The sequence below is a fragment of the Amblyraja radiata genome, chromosome 1 (genome assembly GCF_010909765.2).
Source record: "Amblyraja radiata isolate CabotCenter1 chromosome 1, sAmbRad1.1.pri, whole genome shotgun sequence".
Classification (NCBI taxonomy): Eukaryota; Metazoa; Chordata; class Chondrichthyes; order Rajiformes; family Rajidae; genus Amblyraja; species Amblyraja radiata.
This window is the reverse complement of record NC_045956.1, coordinates 47,094,223-47,120,440: the sequence shown is the minus strand read 5'-3', so window position 1 is coordinate 47,120,440 and position 26,218 is coordinate 47,094,223. Positions and strand designations below refer to the sequence as shown.

The window sequence follows — 26,218 nt, the reverse complement described above, 5'->3', positions numbered from 1 at the left end:
TGGTTCTAAAATGCTTGCTAAAAGTGTCTCTATTGGTTCTAAATGCTTGCAAAAAACGGCTATTGGTTCTAAAATGCTTGCAAAAAGTGTCTCTATTGGTTCTAAAATGGTTGCAAAAAGTGTCGCTATTGGTTCTAAAATGGTTGCAGAAATTGTCTCTATTGGTTCTAAAATGGTTGCAGAAAGTGTCTATTGGTTAGAAAATGCTTGCAAAAAGGGTCTCTATTGCTAAAATGTGTGTGTGCGCGTCGTCTGTCTGTGTGTGAGTATGTGTGAGTGTCTGTCTGTGTACGTGTCTGTCGATGAGTGTGTGAGTGTCTGTGTATGAGTGTGTATGTGTGAGTGTCTGTGTGTGTGAATGTTTGACTGTGTCTTTGTGTATGAGTGTCTGTCTTTGTATGTGTGTCTGTGAGTGTGTGTCTGCGTGAGTGTCTTAGTATCTGTATGTGTGTGTGTCTGTGTGAGTGTGTGTACGTGTTTGTGTCTGTGTGAGTGTGTGTACGTGTTTGTGTCTGTGTGAGTGTGTGTACGTGTTTGTGACTGTGTGTGTGTGTGTGTGTGTGTGTGTGTGTGTGTGTGTCTTTGTGTTTGTGTGTATTTCTGTGCGTGTGTCTTTGTGTGTGGGTGTGTGTGTGTGTGTCTTTGTGTGTGTGTGTGTGTGGCCGCATGTGTGTGAGTTTCTTTGTGTGTGTGCGCGTGCGTGTGTGCGTGTGTGCGTGCGTGCGTGCGTGTGTGTGTGTGTGTGTGTGTGTGTGTGTGTGTGTGTGTGCTCGCTCTGCTCTGCTCTGCTTGAAATGCTGTGAAATTGGCTTGGAGTGCTGTGAGGTTGGACTTGCGGCCCGCACTCTGCTTGGAGTGCTGTGAGGTTGGACTTACGGCCTGCACTCCATGACTTTTGAGGTAAATTCTCAGATTTTCTTTGATAAAATTTGACCGCTTAATCTCTCTATATTAAAATTGTTTTTTCTTAATATCAAAAGCAAAGTGTTATCAAGAGGCAGTGAGCAGCAGAACACAGCAAGAGACACAACAACAAAAACTTAATAAATCTCATCTTTAACATTTAAATTGTTGTTATATTTTAAGTCATTCACATTTTAAACTTTAAAAAATCCTTTTTCCACTTGCCATGCCTGCGTGCTCTTCATCACAATAGTAGCCTAATAGGCAGAAATGGTTGCGCTGTCGGAGAGCCACGAAGAGTGTATGGGGGGGGGGAGATTGAGGGTAGATGGACTGAATGCGTGTGGGAGGGGAATGGCATGGAGCAGAGTGGGGGGTGAAGGGAGGACGGGCGACTGGGTGAACTGCCACCACCAGCCATGAGTGACTGGGCTGCCAGCCCACCAGCCATGAGTAAGTGAAATGCTAGCCCACCAGCTGTAAGTGACTGAAGTGCCAGCCCACCACCCATGACTTAGTGAATTGCCAGCCCACCTGCCATGACTCACTGAACTGCATGTCCAAAAATCCATTCAGTCCACAATGTACATACTAGCCCTCTGTAAACCAGTCCCTTCAGTGCACAACAGACTGAGCTGCCTGGCCAGAGTGACTGAGCTGCCCGGCCAGAGTGACTGAGGTGCCCGGCTTGAGTGACTGAGGTGCCCGGCTTGAGTGACTGAGCTGCCAGACGAAGAATCCATTCAGCCCACAATATCCATACTAGCCCTCTGGAAACCAGTCCCTTTGACCCACAACACACATACTAGCGCTCCAGAAAGCCGCCTCCCCTCCCCCCCCCCCCCCCCCCCCCCACTGGCCAGCAATATTGGAATTGGTGCAGAGGTGGAATATTGCATTGGAGGACCAGCCCTCCTGTGTGAAGCTGGGACCCAACGGGTCCCACTTAGTCTAGTATATATATATATACACACACACATACACATATGTATACCTAAAATATAAACCAAAATAATAGTGCGATTATAACAATCATAGTTTATGTAGTTCAGAGTTTATTTAGAAATTTCAGTCTTTAATAACCTGATGGCTGTAAGACAGAAGCTGTTCCTGAACCTGGACGTTAGAGTTTTCAAGCTACTGTACCTTCTTCCCAATGGCAGGTTTGAAATGAGTGTATGGCCAGGGTGGTGTAGGTCTCAGATGATGCTGGCTGCCTTTTTGAGGCAGCAACTCAGGTAAATCTCTTCAATGGTGGGGAGGTCAGAGCCGGTGATGGACTGGGCACTTTTCACAACTTTTTGCAGTCTTCTTCACTCCTGGACATTCAAGTTGCCGAACCAGGCCGTGATGCAACCAGTCTATATGTTCTTACAATACACCTCTAGAAGTTCAAGCAAATCCTCGCTTTCATACCAAATCTCCACAATCTTCTCAGGAAGTTGAAGCGTTGATGGGCTTTCTTTATAATTGCATCAATGTGCTGGGTCCAGGAAAGATTTTCAGAGATATGCACGCCAAGCCTTTTGTGTCCTTTTGTGTATTAACCACATCTGCAGTTATTTGATTTTGACCTAACCTGCTAAGATCACTGGGGTTCTCTAGCTTTGTTGGTACTAACAGCCCTGTCCTCCAATCTCCATGCCTGCTGGTATAGGGAGAGGGGAGTCTATCCCTGTTCTTCCATGAAACTTCTTTCTCAAATCTTCTTTCTCAATTCTTTCTCAAATCATAATTATCAGTAAGCCCCTGAGCCTTACTATTGACATTTCCTCAGTTTTTATAACTGTGTATTTTTGTTCTGCATAATCAAAGATAATCCAAGATGTTAAGCACTTTATTTTTCTCCAGGTATTCCGAGTGTGCACCAGCTTGGATGATGTCCCAATGAGAGGCACTTGCAATGTGAATTACTCAACCCATTTGAATATGGGGCTTTGGTTTGCCTCATCACACAGACCAGTCTCCCTAACGTAGACTCCATCTACACTTCATGTTGCCTCGGGAATGCAGCAAACATGTTTCACCCAGTCATTTCCTCTTCTCCTCTCTGGGCAGAGGAGACAAAAACTCAGGGAGAGCTTCTTCCCCTCTGTATCAGACTACTGAATGTTCCTCCCATGAGCTAAGGTGTAGTTCTAACCTACTTGGACATTGGACCTTTTCTCTGGAATTGTAATGCGATGATCCTGTAAACTATATTCCACACTCTGGTACTTATCCCTTTGTACTGCTATACTTGTGTATGGCCTGATTGTACTCATGTTTATTGTGATCTGATTTAATTGGATAGCACGCAAATAAAAGCTTTTCACTGTATCATCCGGTACATGCGACAATAATAAACCACATGTCAAACTAGTAAAATTACTACCCTACCATATCACTACTTGCTTAGTCCTGTAGTGAGGCATTAAATAAATTGGATTCACTGCTGTGTAATATGTATCTGAACTATCTGTGTAAACCCAGGTAAACACAAGTTGACAGCAGCTCAAAATCAAGCAACAGACCGATTGAACAGGAGTAAAATATTTTGAAGCAACTCTTAACTACATCCAATTTTTACCTATTAAACTCAGAGTTGCAAACAGCCATAATTCTGCAGGTTTAATATCTCCAGGGAGTGCAAGTCACATTGTGTTTACTATTCTTGCAGACGATGTTCACTAAAAAAAGTCTGGTGCTCAGAAATAGCACTCAGTAGAAATATGGCATTGGCCTGCAACATATTTAAACTGACAAATATCTATGCTGAATTACACACATACCTAAATGATTCTGACAGGCATCACCTGTGGGTTTTTAAAGTGCCTCTGTGTCTTGAAAGGTTGAATATATTTAACATAACTTTGTAATTTACAAAGCAAGCAAGGCAAAGATGTAATGTTGGTGAATGGTTTATACTTTTAGTATGGGTAAGATCATTAGATTTTAGATCTCAACATTTTAAAGGCAGGTCCCTTCTCTCCCTCAATTATCTCAAGATAGGTGTCCTAAACAAATAATAGAATGAAGATTATTTACAAGTTTTGGAAAATCAATCTTTTTTCCTTCTCCCATCTTTGCAATTTTTGCTAGCTCCAATAAGATCATGTCACCAGTTACCTCTTCTCCTCTCATCCTCTTTCTGCATTTGGATGGACTGCTTACTTTGTGACAACCTGATCTTTTCTCTCTTCAATTACTACCCACCAACTGCCAACCATCCCCTTCCCATGGCAACTTCCCATGCAACCGTAGAAGATACAACATCTGTTTATTCAACCTCTTACCTTCTGACCATCCAAGGACCCAAACAATTATTCCAGATAAAGTAGTGATTCACTAGCACTTCTTCCAACCCAGTGTATTGCACTTAGTCTTCACAATACATCCCTCTGCAACTGGATCCTCAACTTCCTCATCAACAGACCACAATCTGTATGAATTGGCAGCGTCAGTTCCTTCTCGATAACCATCAAGGCTGCGTGCTCAGCCCCCTGCTCAACTAGCTCTATACTCACGACTGTGTGGCTAGATACAGTTGAAACTCCATCTTCAAATTCGCTGATGACACCACTATTGATGGACGAATTACTGGTGACCATGAGTCAGAGTATAAGAGGGGGATCGATCAACTGACCAAATGGTTCCCCCACAACAACCTTGCTATCAAAGTTAATAAAACCATGGAACTGATTGTCGTCTTTGGAAGAGGAAGGACGAGACTACACAAACCTGTCTTCATTGATGGGATGGTGGTGGAGAGAGTCAAAAACTTCAAATTCCTGGACGTACATATCTCTGAAGATCTGTAATGGATCTGTAATGGACCCAGCATGTTGATGAAATCACTGTCTCTACTTCCTTAGAAGATTAAGGGGATTTGGTATGTCAATGAGTAGTCTCTGGTACAGTAGAGAGCATATTGACTAGTTGCATCACGGCCTGGTTCGGCAACTCAAACGCCAAGGAACAAAGAAGAATGCAATAAGTGGTGAACACTGACCAGTCCATCATGGGTACTGATGACCCAACCTTCGGAGGGACCTACAAGACTCACTGCCTCAAAAAGGCAGCCAGCATCATCAGAGACCCAAGCCACCCTGGCCACACATTTCACTGCTGCCCTCGGAACAAGGTGCCTGAAAACTATAACGTCCAGGTTCAGGAGTAGTTTCTTCCCTACAACCATCAGGGTATTAAACACTACAACCTCCAAATAAGCTCCAAACTACATAGACTAGGGGCATTATTTTTTTCTATTTTGTCTTTGCACTTTTATTGTTTGTTTATCCAGAGAGAATGAATGGGTGGTGTTTCAGGTCGAGACCCTTCATCCTGGAGAGAAGGAATGGGTAATGAGAAGGAAGAAAGAAGTATCTCGACCCGAAAGTCACTCATTCCGTCCCGCTGAGTTACTCCAGCATTTTCTTTCTTTCTTCGATTTAAACCAGCATCTTCAGTACTTTCCTACACATTATTGTTTGTTTGTTTGACATACTGTATATATATCTGAGCTAGTCCCATTTGTTCGTGTTTGATCCATATCCTTCCAAACCTTTTCTATTCATGCACCTGTCCAATTGTCTTTTAAATATTTTTATTGTACATGCTCAACCATTTCCTCTGGTTGCTCGTTTCATTTACTCACCACCCTCTGTGTGGAAAAAGTAGCCCCTCAAGTTCCTATTAAATCTTTTCCCTCTTGCCTTTAGTATAAAGGAGGCTTGGGTATGAAGAACGTTCTAAAGGTGAGAAAAGGGAACACCATTCTTAAAGACTTGCTGTTATCAGGAATCTTTCAACATTTATACATATTTCATTAAATGTGCACTTTTGTTTTATTCTTCCAGAAAAGATTTGTATTCATTAACAAAAGGTTGTTTTGAAACTTATTGATATAAAGCAATTCTATATCGTAAGAAAGGAATAGATTGTGAAACAGTCTATTTAAAAAAATGCTTCAATGTCAATTCCATGGGAGAAATATCAAGTGCACCCAAAACACTATTGCAATTTTCTGTAATATTTTCAATTCTGGTATAATACATAATGGATTCTCATTACTTTCACTGTATAGATGAGATTAACAGAAATGTAATTAAGGAACATAATTAAGAAACTCTGTGTGAATAAACTCTGTTTCCATTTTGGTTTTAGGGACATCAAACCTGACAATATTCTTCTTGATGAGCATGGTAAGTTGCTAATACCTGTTTATTTTGATTTGGAAGTGTTCATGTCTGGACTAAAGATTCCCTATGTTTATTAAGTGGTTTTGATGATATATGAATTGCCCCACAGAAGTATCTAAACATTGTTTCAAACAATGTTATTACTATTGCTAGATCCAATTTCAATCTTTATTTCAAATTCAACATCAAAAATCTCCTCATAAATCTGTACATATTAATATTTTTTTCTCTCAATTGAATAACAACATTGGGTAATTATATTGGAATCATTCAGCATTGTATAAACTAAATAATATTGGATTTATCTATATCATTCTAACTTTCGTACAGGCTTTCTTACAAGATTTGTCTTTCTGACCTATGTGTTTGACTGCTTGTTTGTGTCTCCTTTTGTTTTTTTCTCTCCTTCACTACATAAGAGACTATTCAACAGAGTGGAAGTGATCTGTTATCAATTGATAGCATTTTGTTTGTAGACTTTGAGAAAGCATCAGTCCTATTATAAGCATTTAAACTACAGAAAATGTTGGTGCTTTATTTAAAATTATATTTTTAGATTTATATATTTTTAAAACATCTTTCGTGATGCACCTTGGCTTAAAAAAGATCAAACTTCTAAAACTCCTACTTCATCAGATTCTAATCATGGATATGAGGCAGCATCTATAAAGAGAGCAACAGTTAATATTTTAGGGCAATGCACTTCCATCATAATTGATTAATGCTTTGAGCTGAAACAATTAATATTTCACTTTCCCTAGATGCTGCTTAAACTTCTGAGAAATTTCAACATTTGTCATAAATGCTGTCTCAAATACTGAGCAAAACACAAAGTTCTGAAGGAATTCCGCCGAAAGAAGGCTCCTTTGTATGTCCATTCCCTCCTCTAACTTCTCTAATTTCAAATAACCCTGGCTTTACCTCTCTCTCTCCATCCCTCCCCCATCCTAGTTCTCTGACCAGTCTGACTGTCCTCATTAAATTTTACATTATATGCCTTGTTGTCACCTTCCCCTAGCTAACAGACCTATTCTACATTCTTTGAACTCCATCCCCTTTGAGCTCTCATTTTCACACCTTACCGTTCCATATCTCTCTCGTTTCCCTCTTTCGTGACTGAAGAAGGGTCTCCAGCATTTTGTGTCTATTCTCCCGAGATGCCGCTGGCCTGCTGAGTTACTCCAGCACTTGTATTTTTCTCAATATTCCAGCATTTGCAATCCCTTGTCTCTCAACTGATTCAATTACTTTTTAATGCATTGTCACATAGTTATGTGTTGAATGTCTTCTAAATTGGACCCAGATTATAACATGATCCTAAACTCAGATCAATAACCCCACATTGGCTGCATCTAATATACAGTTTATTGAAGTAAAGAAAAAAAAGTGAAATTAATGGCCACTATGCGATTTTATTTTACTTCAAGTCGGAAGCATAACAATTAAAAAATGTTTTCCAGAATTGTTATAAAGGAACCAAACCCTAATTTATAATTTTGACTTGTTTTTCATGTGTTTCCAGTCAACATTTCATGCTACAGTTTTCTATAAAACCTCTGAGGTATTTTGAATAGTGATATCATGGTTGAGCTAAAATGGTACCAATCAGTTTTTATTCCTAATACGTACATTTTCATTCGACTTTGCAATTAATGATGCAGTTCTTACAGCTGAATCGTAATCCATAGCATATCCACTGAATTGCATAAAAGGCATTATAGAGTCTAGCAAGTACAGTACATATATACCCGAGCAAATCCAATCTGTTTTTTTTTGGTTGATTTGAGTGATTTGGCTCTTCTCAAACTAAATGGCTAGTGGCAAAGTAACAGATCATCAAAACATGTTAACACATTAAGCAAGGATGTAATTTTTATGTGAAGGTGAATTCAGTTCCTTCTTGTACCAAGGCAAACTAGAACAAGACCACACCAAACTAAATTCTAAGCAGGAACGTATAACAAATTTATACGATATTTATTAGACAACAATATTTTGGAAACAAATATTCAGATCCTAGCAATAAAATAATGATGAGGAAACAAAACCAAAAGAGGTTGTCATGGATAAATTAGTATGAAAAATGTGTATATTCGTTGTGTACGGAGACAAGGCACATTTTAGATTAAATCACTAAAGCTCTTGCATAAAGCATTGGCAATGTTAGTGGAGAGCACTGGCAAAGCATCCTGACAATTTACAAATTTGACCACAAGGGACCTATTGGTGCATTAAGATTTTTCTTGTGTTAATTTATGAGGGTTAAATACTGCAAGAATACTGAAACCTGCACTTCCATAGTAAAAGAGTATAAGACCACATTGAGTATAAGAGTTATAACCATATAATAACCATATAACAATTACAGCACGGAAACAGGCCATCTTGACCCTTCTAGTCCGTGCCGAACATGTATTCTCCCCTAGTCCCATATACCTGTGCTCAGACCATAACCCTCCATTCCTTTCCCGTCCATATAACTATCCAATTTATTTTTAAATGATAAAAACGAACCTGCCTCCACCACCTTCACTGGAAGCTCATTCCACACAGCCACCACTCTCTGAGTAAAGAAGTTCCCCCTCATGTTACCCCTAAACTTCTGTCCCTTAATTCTCAAGTCATGTCCCCTTGTTTGAATCTTCCCTACTCTCAGTGGGAAAAGCTTATCCACGTCAACTCTGTCTATCCCTCTCATCATTTTAAAGACCTCTATCAAGTCCCCCCTTAACCTTCTGCGCTCCAAAGAATAAAGCCCTAACTTGTTCAACCTTTCTCTGTAACTTAGTTGCTGAAACCCAGGCAACATTCTAGTAAATCTCCTCTGTACTCTCTCTATTTTGTTGACATCCTTCCTATAATTAGGCGACCAAAATTGTACCCCATACTCCAGAATTGGTCTCACCAATGCCTTGTACAATTTTAACATTACATCCCAACTTCTATACTCAATGCTCTGATTTATAAAGGCCAGCACACCAAAAGCTTTCTTTACCACCCTATCTACATGAGATTCCACTTTCAGGGAACTGTGCACAGTTATTCCCAGATCCCTCTGTTCACCTGCATTCTTCAATTCCCTACCATTTACCATGTACGTCCTATTTTGATTTGTCCTGCCAAGATGTAGCACCTCACACTTATCAGCATTAAACTCCATCTGCCATCTTTCAGCCCACTCTTCCAACTGGCATAAATCTCTCTGTAGACTTTGAAAATCTACTTCATTATCCACAACCCCACCTATCTTAGTATCATCTGCATACTTACTAATCTAATTTACCACACCATCATCCAGATCATTGATGTACATGACAAACAACAGTGGACCCAACACAGATCCCTGTGGCACCCCACTAGTCACTGGCCTCCAACCTGACAAACAACCATCCACCATTACTCTCTGGCATCTCCCATTCAGCCACTGTTGAATCCATCTTGCTACTCCACCATTAATACCCAACCATTGAACCTTCTTAACCAACCTTCCATGAGGAACCTTGTCAAAGGCCTTACTGAAGTCCATATATACAACATCCACTGCTTTACCCTCATCAATTTCCCGAGTAACCTCTTCAAAAAATTCAAGAAGATTAGTCAAACATGACCTTCCAGGCACAAATCCATGTTGACTGTTCCTAATCAGACCCTGTTTATCCAGATGCTTATATATATTATCTCTAAGTATCCTTTCCATTAATTTGCCCACCACTGACGTCAAACTAACAGGTCTATAATTGCTAGGTTTACTCTTAGACCCCTTTTTAAACAATGGAACAACATGCGCAGTACGCCAATCCTCCGGCACTATTCCCGTTTCTAATGACATTTGAAATATTTCTGATAGTTATGATGAACTTTGGTTTGGCCACATTTAGAGTTACTTTAACACTTTGGTTAGGCCACATATTCCATGCAGTTCCGGTTGGCCCATTACAGGAAAGAAGTACATAAGCACAATCCCCATTTAGTACGGAATGTACAGAACAGTCCAGTGAGTCCAATGGCAAGAGGTGCCGTTTTGGCACCATTTTACAGTCCCAGCTGCAGCTGGCAACAACACGTTGCAGCCGTCGCCTCCATCTGGTCGTCCCATGAACTAACGTCCCTCTCCACGCCCGGCCCTCTTGAGCCCCTGTTCCCCAGGCGGCACCTCCCACAGCAGACCTCAAGGGCGTGGAAGGTGAGAGCCTGGGTTCTTCTTTTCGGTCCAGCATCCGCTGCCGTCTCCGTCCCCCTCCACCTCCTCTCCCACTCCCGGTCCACTGGGCATCGGAGTTCTCAGTTGCGCGAGAGGGGAGCCAGGCTTGCGGTTGGGTTGCGGCTGAAGTTTATCACGAACGCTGCTCGGCAATGATCTCCCGCACAGGCGCTTTGTGCGTGTGTGTGTGTGGGTTTGAAGGAAGATGGTGTATGTGTGTTTGTATGTAAATAATTGGGAAGCACAAGCAGGCATGAATGCTGATGTCCAAGGAGCAGGATGAAGCCAACAGTGGACAGACCTCTGGTGATGCTAGGCTACCACGGGTGAATGGTGAAGGTGACAGGACCAGGGTCCGGGTATGGAGAGGGCAGCTCAGAGGTTTGGGGTGACAGCACAGACACCAGGATCAAGGATAGTGATTTGACTATTAATTTGAAGGAAAGTCATTGGCTTTGAAAACGTGGCTTCCTCTGCTTCAATCTGTTCAATGGAATCCATCTATCCTACTCTTCTGACCAGGCTTTCTGTGTACAATGAAAAATACCCCAGCTAAGAAAATAAAGCACATTTCACATTGGTGAAGGTGCTATTGCCATGGGAACATGCTGGTGGTTAGACTTGGGTAGCTGCGCTTCACCTGTCAAAAAGGTCACCGAGGACCACTGAAAGATAACGCTGACATTTAGGAAGCAGTGGTTCTTGTGGTTACACTGAAGAAAATAGTGATTGTTTCGCCTTGATGAATACAATTCATTAAAGTTGCTAGGAGTTGTAGGTCAGTGGAATTGCCAGAAAGAAAATAATTCAGAAAACAAAAGATCAGTTTGCATTTGGTATTCAACATGGGCAAGATTTATTTTCAAACAGTTGTAAACTATATTCTTCAATAGATAGCACAAAATACCATCTTCTTTAAAGAAAGGAAAGATTCAAATAACTGAGCAACTGAGAGTTTAGTAATGACACATAAATGTGCTACCAAAAGTATAACCCAGAGTGTACCGTAAAATAATGACAATCATATTATGCGCATGGAGAAATAAACTTTCTCAGTATTTTCCTTATATAATCATCAATTATAAATAACGGATCAATGAGAATGGTCAGACAATTATATTTAATTGAAACAATATTTTCTACGTTAACACTTTGATTTTGTTTAGTCTAGACATACAGCATGGAAACAGGCCCATCGGCAGGCCAGGTCTATGCCTGCCATTGATCACCTGCTCACACCAGTTCCATGTTGTCCCACTTTCTCATCAACTCACGACACATTAGTGGTAATTTGTTTAACCAAATTTACTTCAAGTTAGTTAACGACCTTATTAAAACAACAGGCAAAAGGAATTACATCTAAGTACACTCGTGCACTTTAGTAAAATTCCAATCCAAATGAATCTCGTAAATGTGAGCTTTTTACTTTACTTTATATGTCACGCTAGTCAATGGTGGAATAATTATATCAGATACTAATAAGCAGTAAAAAAATACAAAAATACAAAAATTAAATTAGGTCTTAATTGTTGAGTTCCAAAAATAAATCAATTTGATTTGCAACAATTGACCTCTAAGTGAAATACAATGGCCTTCATTTTAGTTCAAATTCTCCATTGGCAGTATTCCAAACGTTAAAAAACTGGTTTATTTTGGTTGGATATACCTTAGCTAAATATATCTGTTAGAAGAAGATAATCTAATCACGTATACATAGAACCCTCTATTTGGTAGTATCAGTGGATTAAAAAAAAAAGATAGAACGATGACAGAGGATATTTTTTAAAGGCTGCTAGATTTAATTAGCTGAAAGTTCACCAAGAAATCATTAAAAATATTTGAGCCACATGTCTCACGAATTGCTTTGCAAGATGTCCCTTTGATGTAGTTGGAGAGTAATATGATTATATTTTCAATACACTCCCTGATCAATAGCCAAATGAGTGCTGGGCAGAACCAGATTCCTTTTGCGGCCATTTCTCGAGGATCTGAGCATATTTGCCTCAAAAAGCTATTTGTTTTGTTGCAGGAAAGGACAATTTATTGTGAGCTAACATCAAAACCCTAGAGATCAGTGCAAGAAATGTTATCAGTCAAATGTCGCTAACATCAAAAACCTATCATACTACTATTTATTTTTATTAAGTAAAATTTAGTTAAAATTTAACTAATCAAACGATTATTTATTTTAATTAAATAAAATATAAAAATAAATTTGTTTAAAAAACATAAGAGCATTTGAACCCATTTAACAAATTAAATAGAAGATAGACACAAAAAGCTGGAGTAACTCAGCGGGACAGGCAGCATCTCTGGAGAGAAGGAGTGGGTCGAGACCCTTCTTCAGACTGGTTATGGATAAGGGAAATGAGAGATATAGACGATGATGTGGAGAGGTTAACAGCAATGGATAAAAGATATGCAAAAAAGTACCGATGATAAAGGAAAGGCCATTGTTAACTGTTTGTTGGTGAAAACAAGAAGCTAGTGTGACTTGGGTGGGGGAAGGATAGATAGAGAGGGAATGCCGGGGCTACCTGAAGTTAGAAAAATCAATATTAATACCACTGGGTTGTAAGCTGCCCAAGCGAAATAAGAGATGCTGGTCCTCCAATTTGCATTGAGCCACACTCTGACAATGGAGGAGACCTAGGACAGAAAGGTCTGTGTTGGAATGGGAAGGAGAATTAAAGTGTCTGGCAACCGGGAGGTCAGGTAGGTTGTGGCGGGCTGAGTGACGGTGTTCCACGAAACGATCGCCCAGTCTACGTTTGGTCTCACCAATGTATAAGAGTCCATATCTTGAACAACAGATACAGTAGATGAGGTTGGAGTGGGTGAGCCTCTGCCTAATATATAGATCTTATAGGTTTCGGGGGAGGGGGGGGGGGGGTATAGCCTAAATAGAGGCAGTTGTTTTGATGTTTGCCTCTGAAATTCTTTCAATTTACTTTAGTGACCATTTTATGAACAATGTAATGTATAATCATGAGAGGAATAGATCGGGTAAAGGCACAGAGTCTTTTGTCCAGAGTAGAGAGAATCGAGAACCAGCAGACATATGTTTAAGGAGAGGGGGGAAAGATTTAATGGAACCTGATGGGTAACTATTTTACACAAAGGGTGGTGGGTGTATGGAACAAGCTACTGGAGCAGATAGTTGAGACAGGTACTATCGCAATGTTTGAGAAACATTTAGACAGGTACATGGACAGGGTAGGTTTAGAGCAGGGGTTCCCAACCTTTTTCGTCCCGTAAAACCCCTGGAAACTTTAATAGCACATAACAATGTTATTTCACTTATTTATGAACAACTAATGATGAACAGATACCGGTATACCAGAACCAAACACAGTCAGTCAATGAGAAAAAATATGTACAAATCCAGAATCAACAAATTTATCACCCCCCCCCCCCCCCAAGTTGGGCCGAAGGGCCTGTTTCTACACTCTACGACTCCATGACTAATCATGTGCAAAATCCTCAAAGAGAATTACTTTGGAATTATTTTACTCCCTGTACACTGAATCAAAAATCACATTAAAAGCACAAGTGACTCCCGGCAGTGTGTACCCAGTAGAATATTTGCAGTGATCTGGAAAGGGCCGTAAGGATCTGGAAAGGGCCTGAAATGTTTCTGCCTGGAACAAAACAATCTTTGATTGTACAACACTTAAAAATAAAGTATGCAACTCAATTTTGATGAATCGATGTTTTGTCTCTCTGAACAGACAGAAAATCCATGTAAATAGCTGTATTTTGCTATGTGCAAATGATCACTGCACAGAAATTGTGTTGGTTATTTACATTTATGCAGATCAAATGTAATTTCTGCAAACCTTGTTCCAAAAGGAGAACAAATAGAAGTATAACCAGTCAATAAAGTCTATCAACACAGATTGCAAAAGCAAAAAACAACACTATTCAAATCTTAAACAACAAAGTCCTATAATTGTTTACTATCTATGTCGACTTGAATAATGTGCCCAACATGCGCCTGAAGGCCTGCAAACCCTTCTGGTCTTCAGTCAAATCCCTGGAAGGCTCTGACTCCAAGACTGAGTGGCGCAGAGTCAGGAAAGATGCCGACACCATCAACGGAGAGGTCATTACAGACTCCACAGTGAAACCACTGGGATTTGGCTTCCATAACAAACAATGGCTAACCCTGAACAGAATCCGCACCCTCCATGCAAGAACAGCCCATCACCTGCATAAGTGGGGGATAACAGACAGCCCTGCTTGCGACTGTAGACATCCAGACCAGACCGTCCCATACATCGTGAATGACTGCTAACTGAAGCTTTTCCCTGGTGGCATCAAAGCCATCCACCCAGCAACTGATGCTGTCCTGGCCTGGTTGTCTACCTTTGACCTACAACTTTAGGCTGCGCACGCCATACCTAAGAAGAAGATCTATATCGACAATTTGGATGAAAATGTACAAGGTATGGTTATATGCTCCCTGACAAAACAAGTCAGCTCAACTCTCATTCTTTGATTACATTAGTAAAAATTATATCTTTTCACATTTGTTGCTAAAAATACTGCATTGAGACTGAAGCAAAATCATTCTTTATCAAGCTATCGTTGCCTTGTTCATGAACTCAATTTTCCTCAATGGAGAAAATAATGTTCTTACAATTTTCAATTAATATTTGAGGGAAGAGCAATGATCGAAACAATGCTAAAGATGTGGATGAATAGTTTGTTATTATTTTCCACTTGCATTCATGTATTTCTTTTATAATGTTGCATATTAAAAAATAAAATTAGTAAATAAAACAGTTCAAGGTTTCAAGGTTGGTTTATTGTCACAGTTACCATGTTACTAAAACTTGGAAGGAAATTGTCTATTAAAATGATGCATCATACATACAAGAAAATTGAGTTTAGATGATTGGTTTGAATTACCGTAAGGAGCTGTAATATTGGAAACGCTAATTTTATATAAAGTTTCAAGCTATTAGTTTTATATCATTATTAGTATGTTCTCCAAACAATCTATTCCCACCAAGGTCTTAATGCAAAAAGCCAAGAGACTAAAGCAAATGCTTCCTACTATATGAATTATATGCATGCAATTTCTGGCCATAATTTTCAAATAGAGATTCACATATATATATATATATATACGTATATTAAAAAATCTGTCTGTTATAAAACAAATCCTGGTACATACATGAAACAAGCAGATTAAGAACACGCTTAAGGCATTACTCTCAGAGAATTATAGCTTTATGAACAGGCATATGGCCTATTCATAATGCTATAAAACTCCCAGAGTTAGTGTTCGCACAAATCCCAGCAAGTAAATTGGATGGAAGACTCCATGTTCTGAACAAATTTCAAAATCCGTCAAAACAAAAATCTTCTGTACTTCTTCATCCAATATCTATTTATGCAATTCTTTGCAAACCACGTTTCTGTAATATGGTTCCTTTCAATATTGTTAAATGAAATGAAATTTTCTTCTATGCATCATTAGTATTTTTATGGAGAATTTCCTTAACAATTATGTTTTTAAAGGGCATGTTCACATCACTGATTTCAACATAGCAACGCTGGTGAAGGATTCTGAAAAGGCTACATCTATGGCTGGGACAAAACCCTACATGGGTAAGTAACAATAAGGATTAAGAATCTGAAGAAAGGTCCCAACCCAAAATGTGACCTATCATGTTCTCCAGGGATGCTGCCTGACTCACTGAGTTACTCCAGCATTTTGTGTCTTTCCCAGGAGTAAGCTATACCTGTGATAATAGAGAGATAATAATATCATAATATAATACTTTTAATTTGTAGGGGTCGTGAATGCAATCAAAATCAGACATCATCAAATTTAAAATTATTATAATTGTCATATTCATCAGATGGAAATGATGAAGTAATTTTCATAAAACTATAGAACATAGAACATAGAGCATAGAACAACACCACACAGGAACGGACACTTCGGCAAACAATGTTAGTGCTGAACATGATGCTGTTAAATTGATCTCAACTGCGTGTACATGATCCGTATCCCTCTATTCCTTGGACTTCTGTGTGCCTAGCCAAAAGCCTCTTAAATGCTACTTTCGGATCTGCCTCCAGCACTACCGCTGGCAATACGTTCCAGGTCCCCACCACTCTCTGCGTAAAAAAACCTGCTGCTCACATCTCCATTAAACTTTCCCCCTGTCACCTTATAGCTATGCCCTCTAGTGTTGGACATTTGCACCCTGGGGAAAAAGGTTCTGACTGTCTACGCTATCTGTGCCTCTCATAATTTTATGTTGAGCCTATTAAGTCTCCTCTCAACTTCTGACATTCCAGGGAAAGCAATCTAAGTTTATCCAACCTTTCATTGTAGCTGAAACACTCAAATCCAGGCAATATTCAGGTAAACCTCCACTCCACCCTCTCCAAAGCTTCCAAATCCTTCCCGTAATGTGATGACTAGAACTGCACGCAATACTCCAAAGCGGCCGAACTAAAGTCTCATAGCACTGCATCATCACTTCCTGACTCTTATACTCAATGCCGTTAGCAAAGAAGGCAAACAAGCCATACACCTCCATGACCACCATATCTACTTGTGCTGTCACTTTCCGTGAACTATGAACTTGGACTCCAAGATCCCTCTGCACATCAATGCTGTTAAGGGTCTTGAAATTAACTGTATACACTCCCTTTACTATGATTTTGAACTTTGAATTCTGGATAACTTTGATCACAGTGGAGATTTTTAACTGATTGTTTAATATGAACATTAAGTTAACAAAAAAAGTAAAATCAATGCATAGATACATACATAGACAATATGTGCAGGAGTAGGCCATTTGGACCTTCAAGCCAGCACCGCCAATCAATGTGAACATGACTGATCATCCACAATCAGTACCCCGTTCCTGCCTCCTCCCCATACCCCATTGATTCCGCTAGCCCTAAGAGCTCTATCTAACTCTCATATGAATGCATCCAGTGAATCGGCCTCCAGTGCCTTTTGAGGCAGGGAATTCTACAAATTCACAACTCCCTGGGTGAAAATGTTTTTCTCACATCAGTTCTAAATGGCCTACCCCTTATTCTTAAACTGTGGCCCCTGGTTCTGGACTCCCCCAACATCGGAAACATGTTTCCTGCATCTAACATGTCCAATTCCTTAATAATTTTATATGTTTTAATAAGAATACCTCTCATCCTTCTAAATTCCAGTGAATAGAAGCCCAGTCGCTCGATTCTTTCATCATATGCCAGTCCCGCCATCCCGGAAATTAACCAGGTGAACCTACGCTGCACTCCCTCAATAGCAAGAATGTCCTTCCTCAAATTCGGAGAACAAAACTGCACACAATACTCCAGGTGTGGTCTCACCAGGGCCCTGAACAACTGCAGAAAAACCTCTTTGCTTCTATACTCAACTCCTCCCATTATGAGACTAAGTGTTTCCTTTTACTTCTAAAAAGCAATCATAAATATATCAGACACCCAACATATAATGTGTATTAATTCAACCACTGATTAATTCCTGACAAAAGCTTACAGGGGGATTGGACAAAAATTTTACTTCAAAATGACATATCACAGAGAAGCTGAAGAAGGGTTCCGACCTGAAATGTTACCTATTCCTTATCTCCAGAGAAGCTGCCTGACCTGCTGAGCTACTCCAGTATTTTGTGTCTATGTTCAAAGCTGTAGATTAGCCTGCCAATTCATTCTGTTTCACTTTGCCTTCCCACCATCTTGTTACGGGGTCTCTAGCACTGATAATTCAATGAATATCCACCAGTACTTTCAACTATGCTCATATATTCAGCTCAAATTACTTTGTGAGAACATAATACAGGGCATATATGCCTTATCCCCGCATCAAGGAACATTTAGTTTAATTTAGCTTAGAAATACAACATGGAAACAGACCCTTAGGCCCAGCGAGTGCACGCTGTTCATCGGTGATCCATTCACACTAGATCTACTCTATCCCATTTTCTCATCCACTCCCTACATACTAGGGAACAGTTTACAGAAGCCAATTCCTACTAACCCGCATGCCTTTGGGATGTGGGTGGAAATCGGGGCACCAGGAGGAAACCCAGGTAGTCACAGGGAGAACATGCAAACACCACACAGACAGTACCCAAGGTCAGGACTGAACCCAGATCTCTAGAACTGTGAGGCAGCAGCTCTACCAGTGGTGCCACTGTGCTGCATGTTTAGTTCTGCAACAAATGTAAAACAACACATAGTAGAATAGTTCAGAGGAAAGATAAATATATCCCATAATTCTAAAGAATCTCGACAGCTAATGAATTTGTGGTGATTATTAAGGCTATATGTTGGAATTACTGGAAATGTTGTCTTCAATAAACACAAAATGCTGGAAACTCTAGGAGGTCAGGTAGCATATGTGGAAAGTGAAACAAAGTATGTTTGCTTTAGTCCCAACTGGTCTACTTATACTTACCCGAACTGTAAGTCTATAAGACAATGTAAATGATACTAGACTAGATTCATTAGAAGCTTTATTATCTTAGACATCTAAAATATGAATGTTATGCAGCGCTACATAAAAATGCTGGTGTCTGAATTTTGGTCGACTTGTTTCACTCAAATAAATTATTAGTTCTCCATTAAAGTGAAATCATCGTGCATTGAAATATTGTGATCTAAAATCAGAAAAGGATTTGGTTTACTGAAATTGAATCATATGCTGAGCATGGATGAACATGTCTTGATTTTATCATTATTATATAAAACATACTCATGGTTTTCCTTCAGGCATTCAAAGTTTCCTCCAAGACAGAACTGAAGTATCACATGATAATTTAGCAGATATGGCACATATTAATGAGGCGGGGGATCTTTTGAAATTGCAAACGAGCAGTAAATGTTATCAGCCCTCCCTGACTTGCTGGTAATCATTATTGTAAGAGTGGTGTCGTAGTGGACACACAGTAAGGTGGTTCAAAGGCGCAGAGAGCAGCACAGTTGCTGTCTTACAGAGCCAGACACCCAGGTTCGATCCTGACTATAGTTGCTGTCTGCACGGAATTTGTACGTTCTCCCTGTGATCGCATGGGTTTTCTCCGGGTGCTCTGGTTTTCTCCCACACTCCAAAGATGCACAGGTTGATTGGCTTCTTTAAATTGTCCCTAATGTTTCGGAGAGTGCTTGTGTACAGGATGATCACTATTCGGTGCAGATCGGCGCGCCAAAGGCCTGTTTCCACACTGTATCTCCAAAGCCTAATGTCTAAATTCTTTCAATACAATATGCTTACATTTCTGTAAGAAAGCTCTTTCAATGCCTTATGAATGTCCAAATAGCAAACATCCATTCTAATTTTGCCTCTAAGAAATTATTAAGATATAATTCACCTCAACAGCATAAAGAAAAATTGTGTTCAGAGATGTCCTGTACAATTCCCAAAGCATCTACCTACGAAGGTTGCAGATGCCACGTCATTGACATGAGGGATTATGGACAGTGTGTCAGGGTTTTAAAGTATGTCCTCCATAACAGGCTCACCAATTGAAATAAGGGCTGTCGTAGAGAGAAAGGTAAATGCAATTGAGGTGGGATAAGATTGCCACTGTGTCTGACTACCCCTTCCATGTTTCCATTGTGATCTTGCCCATCCATACACTCCTCAGCATTATGTTGGCCCAGCATTCAGAGAGACTGAATCATAGTGCAGGCAGAGATCACAGTAATGAAGTGAAAGACTGCTGCAGGCACGCATACACAGAGAACTGATCAGCCGCATTAGCAGGCTGGCACAACGAGAGGGAAAACATTCAAGTCCGAACAAAAACAGTTTAATTCGTGATTTTCCTGTGTATTGTTTTGCACCAATTTCAGTCATTAGTGAATAAATGAGTCTCATCCGTGGGATGATATCTTCTTGCGTACAGCAGACAACAAGTAATGTCAACATATTGAGGTAAATCACATTTGAAAAAGCTGAATTCATTTTTGCTTGTAATGGGTACAATCATGTTAAAATGGGAGTAGTTATTTTAATGGTAGACAAAAATGCTGGAGAAGCTCAGTGGGTGCAGCAGCATCTATGGAGTGAAGGAAATGGGCAACGTTTCGGGCTGAAACCCTTCTTCAGATGCTGCTGCACCCACTGAATTTCTCCAGCATTTTTGTCTACCTTCGATTTTCAAGCATCTGCAGTTCCTTCTTAAACAAGTAGTTATTTTAATGCTCATTTTGCATATAAGATTAGTTCAGATTTAAAAAAATTATGTGCCCCTATTTTTAATCTCACAGTGGAACTATTCATGTGATCCCTATACTCCTTGTCGTAGCTCCTTTAAGTTAACATCATATCCTCTATCTAATTTAGTGGAACTCCGGATCACGCAGAAAATTGCTCCCAGTATTCCTTGGAAAGGAAGGCTCCAACTAACCTCCGAACTGTGAATTCCGTGGGTTGCACTAGGGATGTTGGGGTTTGATTTGCTTTTGCACTATATTGGGTTTTTTATCTATTTAATTTATTTTTATTTGTTTACTATATTATCCATTGAGTAACTTGTTTACACACCTGTTGTGCTGCTGCTGCAAGCAAGAATTGTATTGTTCCAATTTGGTACATGTGGAGGGAAAGGTTAAAGAAGAAATGTGCAATGAAATTTAATTGAGAAAGGGAACACAGTAGTTTAGTGAATGAGACTCAATAGCAGAAAGTGTAAACTAGACAAAGGCTCACTGAGTGAAATGGTGTTAGCTTTGACCAAAGTTTCGGAAAAGCCAAGGTATCTATATGATACATAATTTCATATATTTCATTGCAACGTGGATGACCATTCACCCCATCCAGTTTCTGCTGATTCTCAGAACAATCCCATCAATCTCTTTCTCCCACTTACAGTACTTACACCTGTTCTCTCTCACATGCCCATTAAATGTTTTGCAAATTTTCCATCAGTTAACAATACCAGGCATGATTTACAGCAGGAAATTAACCGAAAGGTTGTCGGGATATGGAAGGAAACTGGAGCATCTGCATTCACGGGGAGAGTATGCAAACTCCACCAGAGATTATGATTGAACCCATGTTGCAGAAGTTCTGAGACGGGTGCTCTATTTGCAGTATCACTGTATCACTCAATCCTTGTGTCTGGGAAAGACAGTGAACAAGTTAACAGAAACAAACTGAAATCCTTTGGAATTATTTAGAAGCATCTCAAAGTGTTAACAGTAAGATGGAGACACACCAGACAGCAGTTTAGTTTAGATTAGAGATACAACGTGGAAATAGCCCCTTCAACACTAAGAGTCCACACCGACCAGCAATCCCCATACACTGGCACTATCCTAAACACCAGGGACAATTTACAATCTTTACCAAAGTCAATTAATCTACCAAACCTGTGCATCTTTGCAGGCCCGTACGAAGCTTTCCAAAAAGGGGGGGTGACATGACAGGATTACAAAAAATTTAATGTGAAATAGTGTGCGTGCTGCGCACATCATGAGCGCAACGCGTAAAGTCCCTCGATGCCAGGGTCCTTAAGGGGGCCCTGGAAGCTCTGGGGTTTTAGATGCTCTCTGATGCATTCTGAGCCTTATTTTGGAGCATTTTGCACCAAATTTATGACCAATATTTCAGAAATTAACAGGAATCTGAGGTAGCTTTTTCACACAAACGAGCTGCCAGAGGAGGTAGTTAAGGCTGGGACTATCCTAATGTTTAAGAGACATTTGGACATGTACATGGGTAGGACAGGTTTAGATGGATATATGGGCCAAACGCGTGTGAGTGGGATTAGTTTAGATGGGACATGTTGGTCTGTGTGGGCAAGTTGGGCTGAAGGGCCTGTTTCCACACTGCATCATTCTATGACTAAAAAGTTAAGAAGAAAAATGAATGTAGATAAGTAGAGCAGATTTGAAAGAGGAGTGAAATGTAAAGGCAGAGAGAGGTTTATGGGTGGAAAGGAACATAGGAAAGGATGGGGGAGAGTGGGCTTGGGCAGATGGGTGAAGGGAAAATAGACACAAAGTGCTGGAGTAACTCAGTGGGTCAGGCAGCATCTGCGGAGAATATGAATAGGCGACGTTTCACAGAGTGCTGGAGTAACTCAGCGGGTCAGGCAGCATCTCTGGAGAACATGGATAGATGACATGTCACAGAGTGCTGGAGTAACTCAGTGAGCCAGGCAGCATCTCTGGAGATTATATTTCGGATCAAGACCATTCTTCAGTAATATTCATGATGTGCCATGCATAGACATTCCTGAATGTTACCCAAACCATTGTGAGCTACTTTGTTACGGTGCTTGCCCTCTCCTATAATGTCTCTGCTGCCTTGGGTGATGCAGGACAGGACACGAGCTTTGGGACATGGTGTGAAGGCAATCTGCCCAGCCTGGTAAAAACCTGGATGGAGTGGATGTGGAGAGGATGTTTCCACTAGTGGGAGAGTCTAGGGCCAGTGGCCACAGCCTCGGAATTAAAAGACATTCCTTTAGGAAGGAGATGAGCAGGAATTTCTTAAGTCAGAGGGTGGTGAACTGTGGAATTCATTGCCACAGACAGCTGTGGAGGTCAAGTCAATGGACATTTTTCAGGAGGAGATTGATAGATTCTTGATTGATACGGGTGTCAGAGGTAATGGGGAGGCGGCAGGAGAATGTGTTTGAGAGGGAAATATAGATAGAGTCATAGAGTGATACAGTGTGGAAACAGTCCCTTCGGCCCTGCATGTTCCATCTGCACTAGTCCCACCTGCCCACGTTTGATCCATATCAATCCGAACCTGACCTATCCATGTACCTGTCTAACATTTTCTTAAATGTTGCGATAGTCCCAGCCTCAACTACCTCCTCTGGCAGCTTGTTCGATACACCTACCACCCTTTGTGTGAAAAACATACCCCTCAGATTCCTATTAAATCTTTTGCCGTTCACCTTCACCTCTGCTCCTCGATTCACCTACTCTGGGCAAAAGACTCAACCATATCTATTCAAATCATGATTTTATACACCTCTATTAGATCATCCCTCATCCTCCTGTGCTCCATGAAATAGAGTCCCAGACTACTCAACCTCTCCCTATAGTTCTGGCCCTCTAGTGCTGGCAACATCCTCGTAAATCTTCACTGTACCCTTTCCAGTTTGATGACATCTTTCCTATAACATGGTGCCCAGAACTGAATACAATGCTCTGAATGTGGCCTCACCACCTTCTTATGCAACTGCAACATGACCTCCCAACCTCTATACTCAGCCTGACCCGCTGAGTTACTCCAGGAATTTGTGATACATCACAGAACAGGGCAAGATTAGCAAGTTTGCTGATGATACAGATGTGAGTGGTTTTGCATATCGTGAAGATGGTTGTGAAAGATTGCAGCAGGATCTGGATCCATTAGCCAGGTGGGCAGAGGAATGGTTGATAGTTGCATGGTTCCTTGAGGGTCGTGTCGCAGGTATATCAGGTGGTCAAAACATACTTTGGCCTTCATCAGTCAGAGTATTGAGTATAGAAGTTGTGAGGTCATGTTGCAGTTGTATAAGACGTTGGTGAGATCGCATTTAGAATATTGTGTTCAGTTCTGGGTACCATGTTATAGGAAAGATGTCAAATTGAAAAGAGTACAGAGATCCCCATCCTGGGTCAGTCCAATCAGGGTTGTGTCATCCGCAAACTTGAGAAGCTTGACAGAGGAGTCAGTGGAGGTGCAGTCATTGATGTGGCGAGAGTAGAAGAGAGAGGAGAGTACGCATCTTGTGGTGCTCCTATGCTGAGCGTTTGCGGGTCCAAGATGTGCTTTCCCGTCTCACATGCTGCTTCCTGTCAGTCAGAAAGCTGGTGATCCACCGAAAAGAGGAGTTCAGGCACAGTCAACTCAGAATGTTTGGAGTGTAGTAGCTCTGGCACAATGGTGTTGAATGCAGAGCTAAAATCAATAAAACAAGATCCTCGCATTGGTTCCCTGGCGGTCTAGGTGCTGGAGGATGAAGTGCAGGCCCAGATTGACTGCATCATCCACAGATCTATTGGCCCAATATGCAAAATTCCTGGTGGCGGCGCGACTCATTGCAGCGGCTCCTACAGCCTGTCTGTCTTTTTTTTATTTTTGTCTAGTTAAATGTAGTGTTTGTGTTTTTTTAAGCTTGGTTTTAAATGTGTATATGTGGGGGGCGGGGGCGGGGGGGGAAACCGTTTTAAATCTCTTCCCTGTTCGGGAGACCCGACCTTTTCCCTGTCGGGTCTCCGTTGTCGTTGGGGCCTAGCACCGTGGAGCGGCCTCCAACCTGAACGACCCGGGGGCTCGGGAGACTGCGGATCTGTGGACTACTCACCATCGTGGGGCTGGCCGGCCTCGGAACGTGGGGAGCGGTGGTGACTCGCTGCTGCGACTCGACTCCTGGGGCTCGGAGGCTCCAGCAACGCAGCCGCAGGTCCAGTGGACATCGGGACATCGGGAGCTCGCGGGTCCGGGGGGAGAGAGAGACCGCTTCCCGGAGCTCCCGCAACGCGACTTCTCCAGCCCGTGTCGCGGGGTTGGAACGACCCGGAGCGGGGTCATACATCACCCGGCACGGCTTCATGGCCGTGGGACTCACCATCGCACGCTGGGGCTCCGACCTTGTACTTTCAGACTGGGAGCGGGGCCGTAAATCGCCCCGCGCGGCCTAAAATGGCCGTGGGACTTAGCATCACCCGCCTGGGGCTTGGACATCGGGAGAGAAATTGAGAGCAGGAGAGAGAAAAGACTTTGCCTTCCATCACAGTGGGTTCACTATGATGGATGTTTGTGTGAACTTAATTGTGTGTATGTCTGTAGGACATTGTTTTTGTTTGTATGGCTGTGGAAACAAAATTTCGTTTGTGTCTCACTGGGGCTCAAATGACAATAAATTTGTATTGTAAAATGCAGATGGTCCAGCAGAGGGATTGTGATATTTTTCAGCTTGGCCAGCACAAGCCTTTCAACGGTCTCCATGACTACAGAGGTCAGTGCGACAAGCCTGGCATCATTAAGACCAGTAATCCTTACCTTTTTGGGTACAGGGACAATAGTGGAGACTTTGAAGCAGGCAGGGACAGTGCATCTTTGCAGGTACTGGTTAAAAATGAGTAATTGGGTGTGAAGTGTTGGTTGGGGTGGGAAAGGGACCACTCTTTTCATTACTGGAGACTTGCCTTAAGTAGGTGTGAGGTGGTGAATGGGAAGGAGTGGGTGCAGAGTCCATTCTTTGCAGACTGGGGTCTGGCTATGTTTTTTGGAGATGGGGTACCAGGGTTACGTTTCTGATTTTCAAACCTGCAGTAAAACTCATTCAGGTAGTTCGTCAGAGTCACTAGCTGAGAACTTGCTCCTCAACTTCTCAGAGTACCTGAGATTTAACGATTAGGCTATCGGCATGACGCATATTTGCCACCCCCCCCCCCCCCCCGATCTCGAAATGGAAATGTTACATCTGTATATAATGATCCCATTAAAATGTATATTTATGTCACACACTATGGAATTCATATTTTTCAGTATTATTATTAAGGAAAAGAAAGCAGATCCAATTGTTTGATATTATTTGATATTGTTTAAAATTATTTATATGGAAGAGAAAATATAATAGCTCTAAAACCTACCTTAATTTTGCAATCTCACTAAAGATAATCCCCCTTTCCCTCTTCCCTCTCCCATCTCTCTCTCCCCTCCCTTCCCCTCTCTCTCTCCCCCTCCCACATCCCCCCCACCCACCAGGGACGAAGATGAATGTGGCATGGGCCCAGCGGGGGTGGCGTGGGCCCAGCGTGGGTGGCGTGGGCCCAGTGGGGGTCAGCGGGGGTGGCATGGGCCCAGTGGGGGTCAGCGGGGGTGGTGTGGGCCCAGCGGGGGTGGCTTGGGCCCAGCGGGGGTGGCGTGAGCCCAGTGGTGGTGGCTTGGGCGCAGCGGGGGTGGTATGTGCCCAGCGGGGGTGGCATG

At 41.5% G+C, this 26,218-nt stretch overlaps 1 protein-coding gene across 1 annotated transcript in view; it reads left to right on the top strand.

Annotated features, from left to right (window-relative positions):
* stk32b (serine/threonine kinase 32B) overlaps positions 1-26,218 on the top strand; it is a 278,391-nt gene that overhangs the window by 202,048 nt on the left and 50,125 nt on the right. Inside the window, exons 6-7 of the mRNA XM_033021253.1 lie at positions 6,049-6,086; positions 15,814-15,903. Of these exons, the coding sequence (XP_032877144.1) occupies positions 6,049-6,086; positions 15,814-15,903 (128 nt within the window). The remainder of the gene's footprint in view (positions 1-6,048; positions 6,087-15,813; positions 15,904-26,218) is intronic.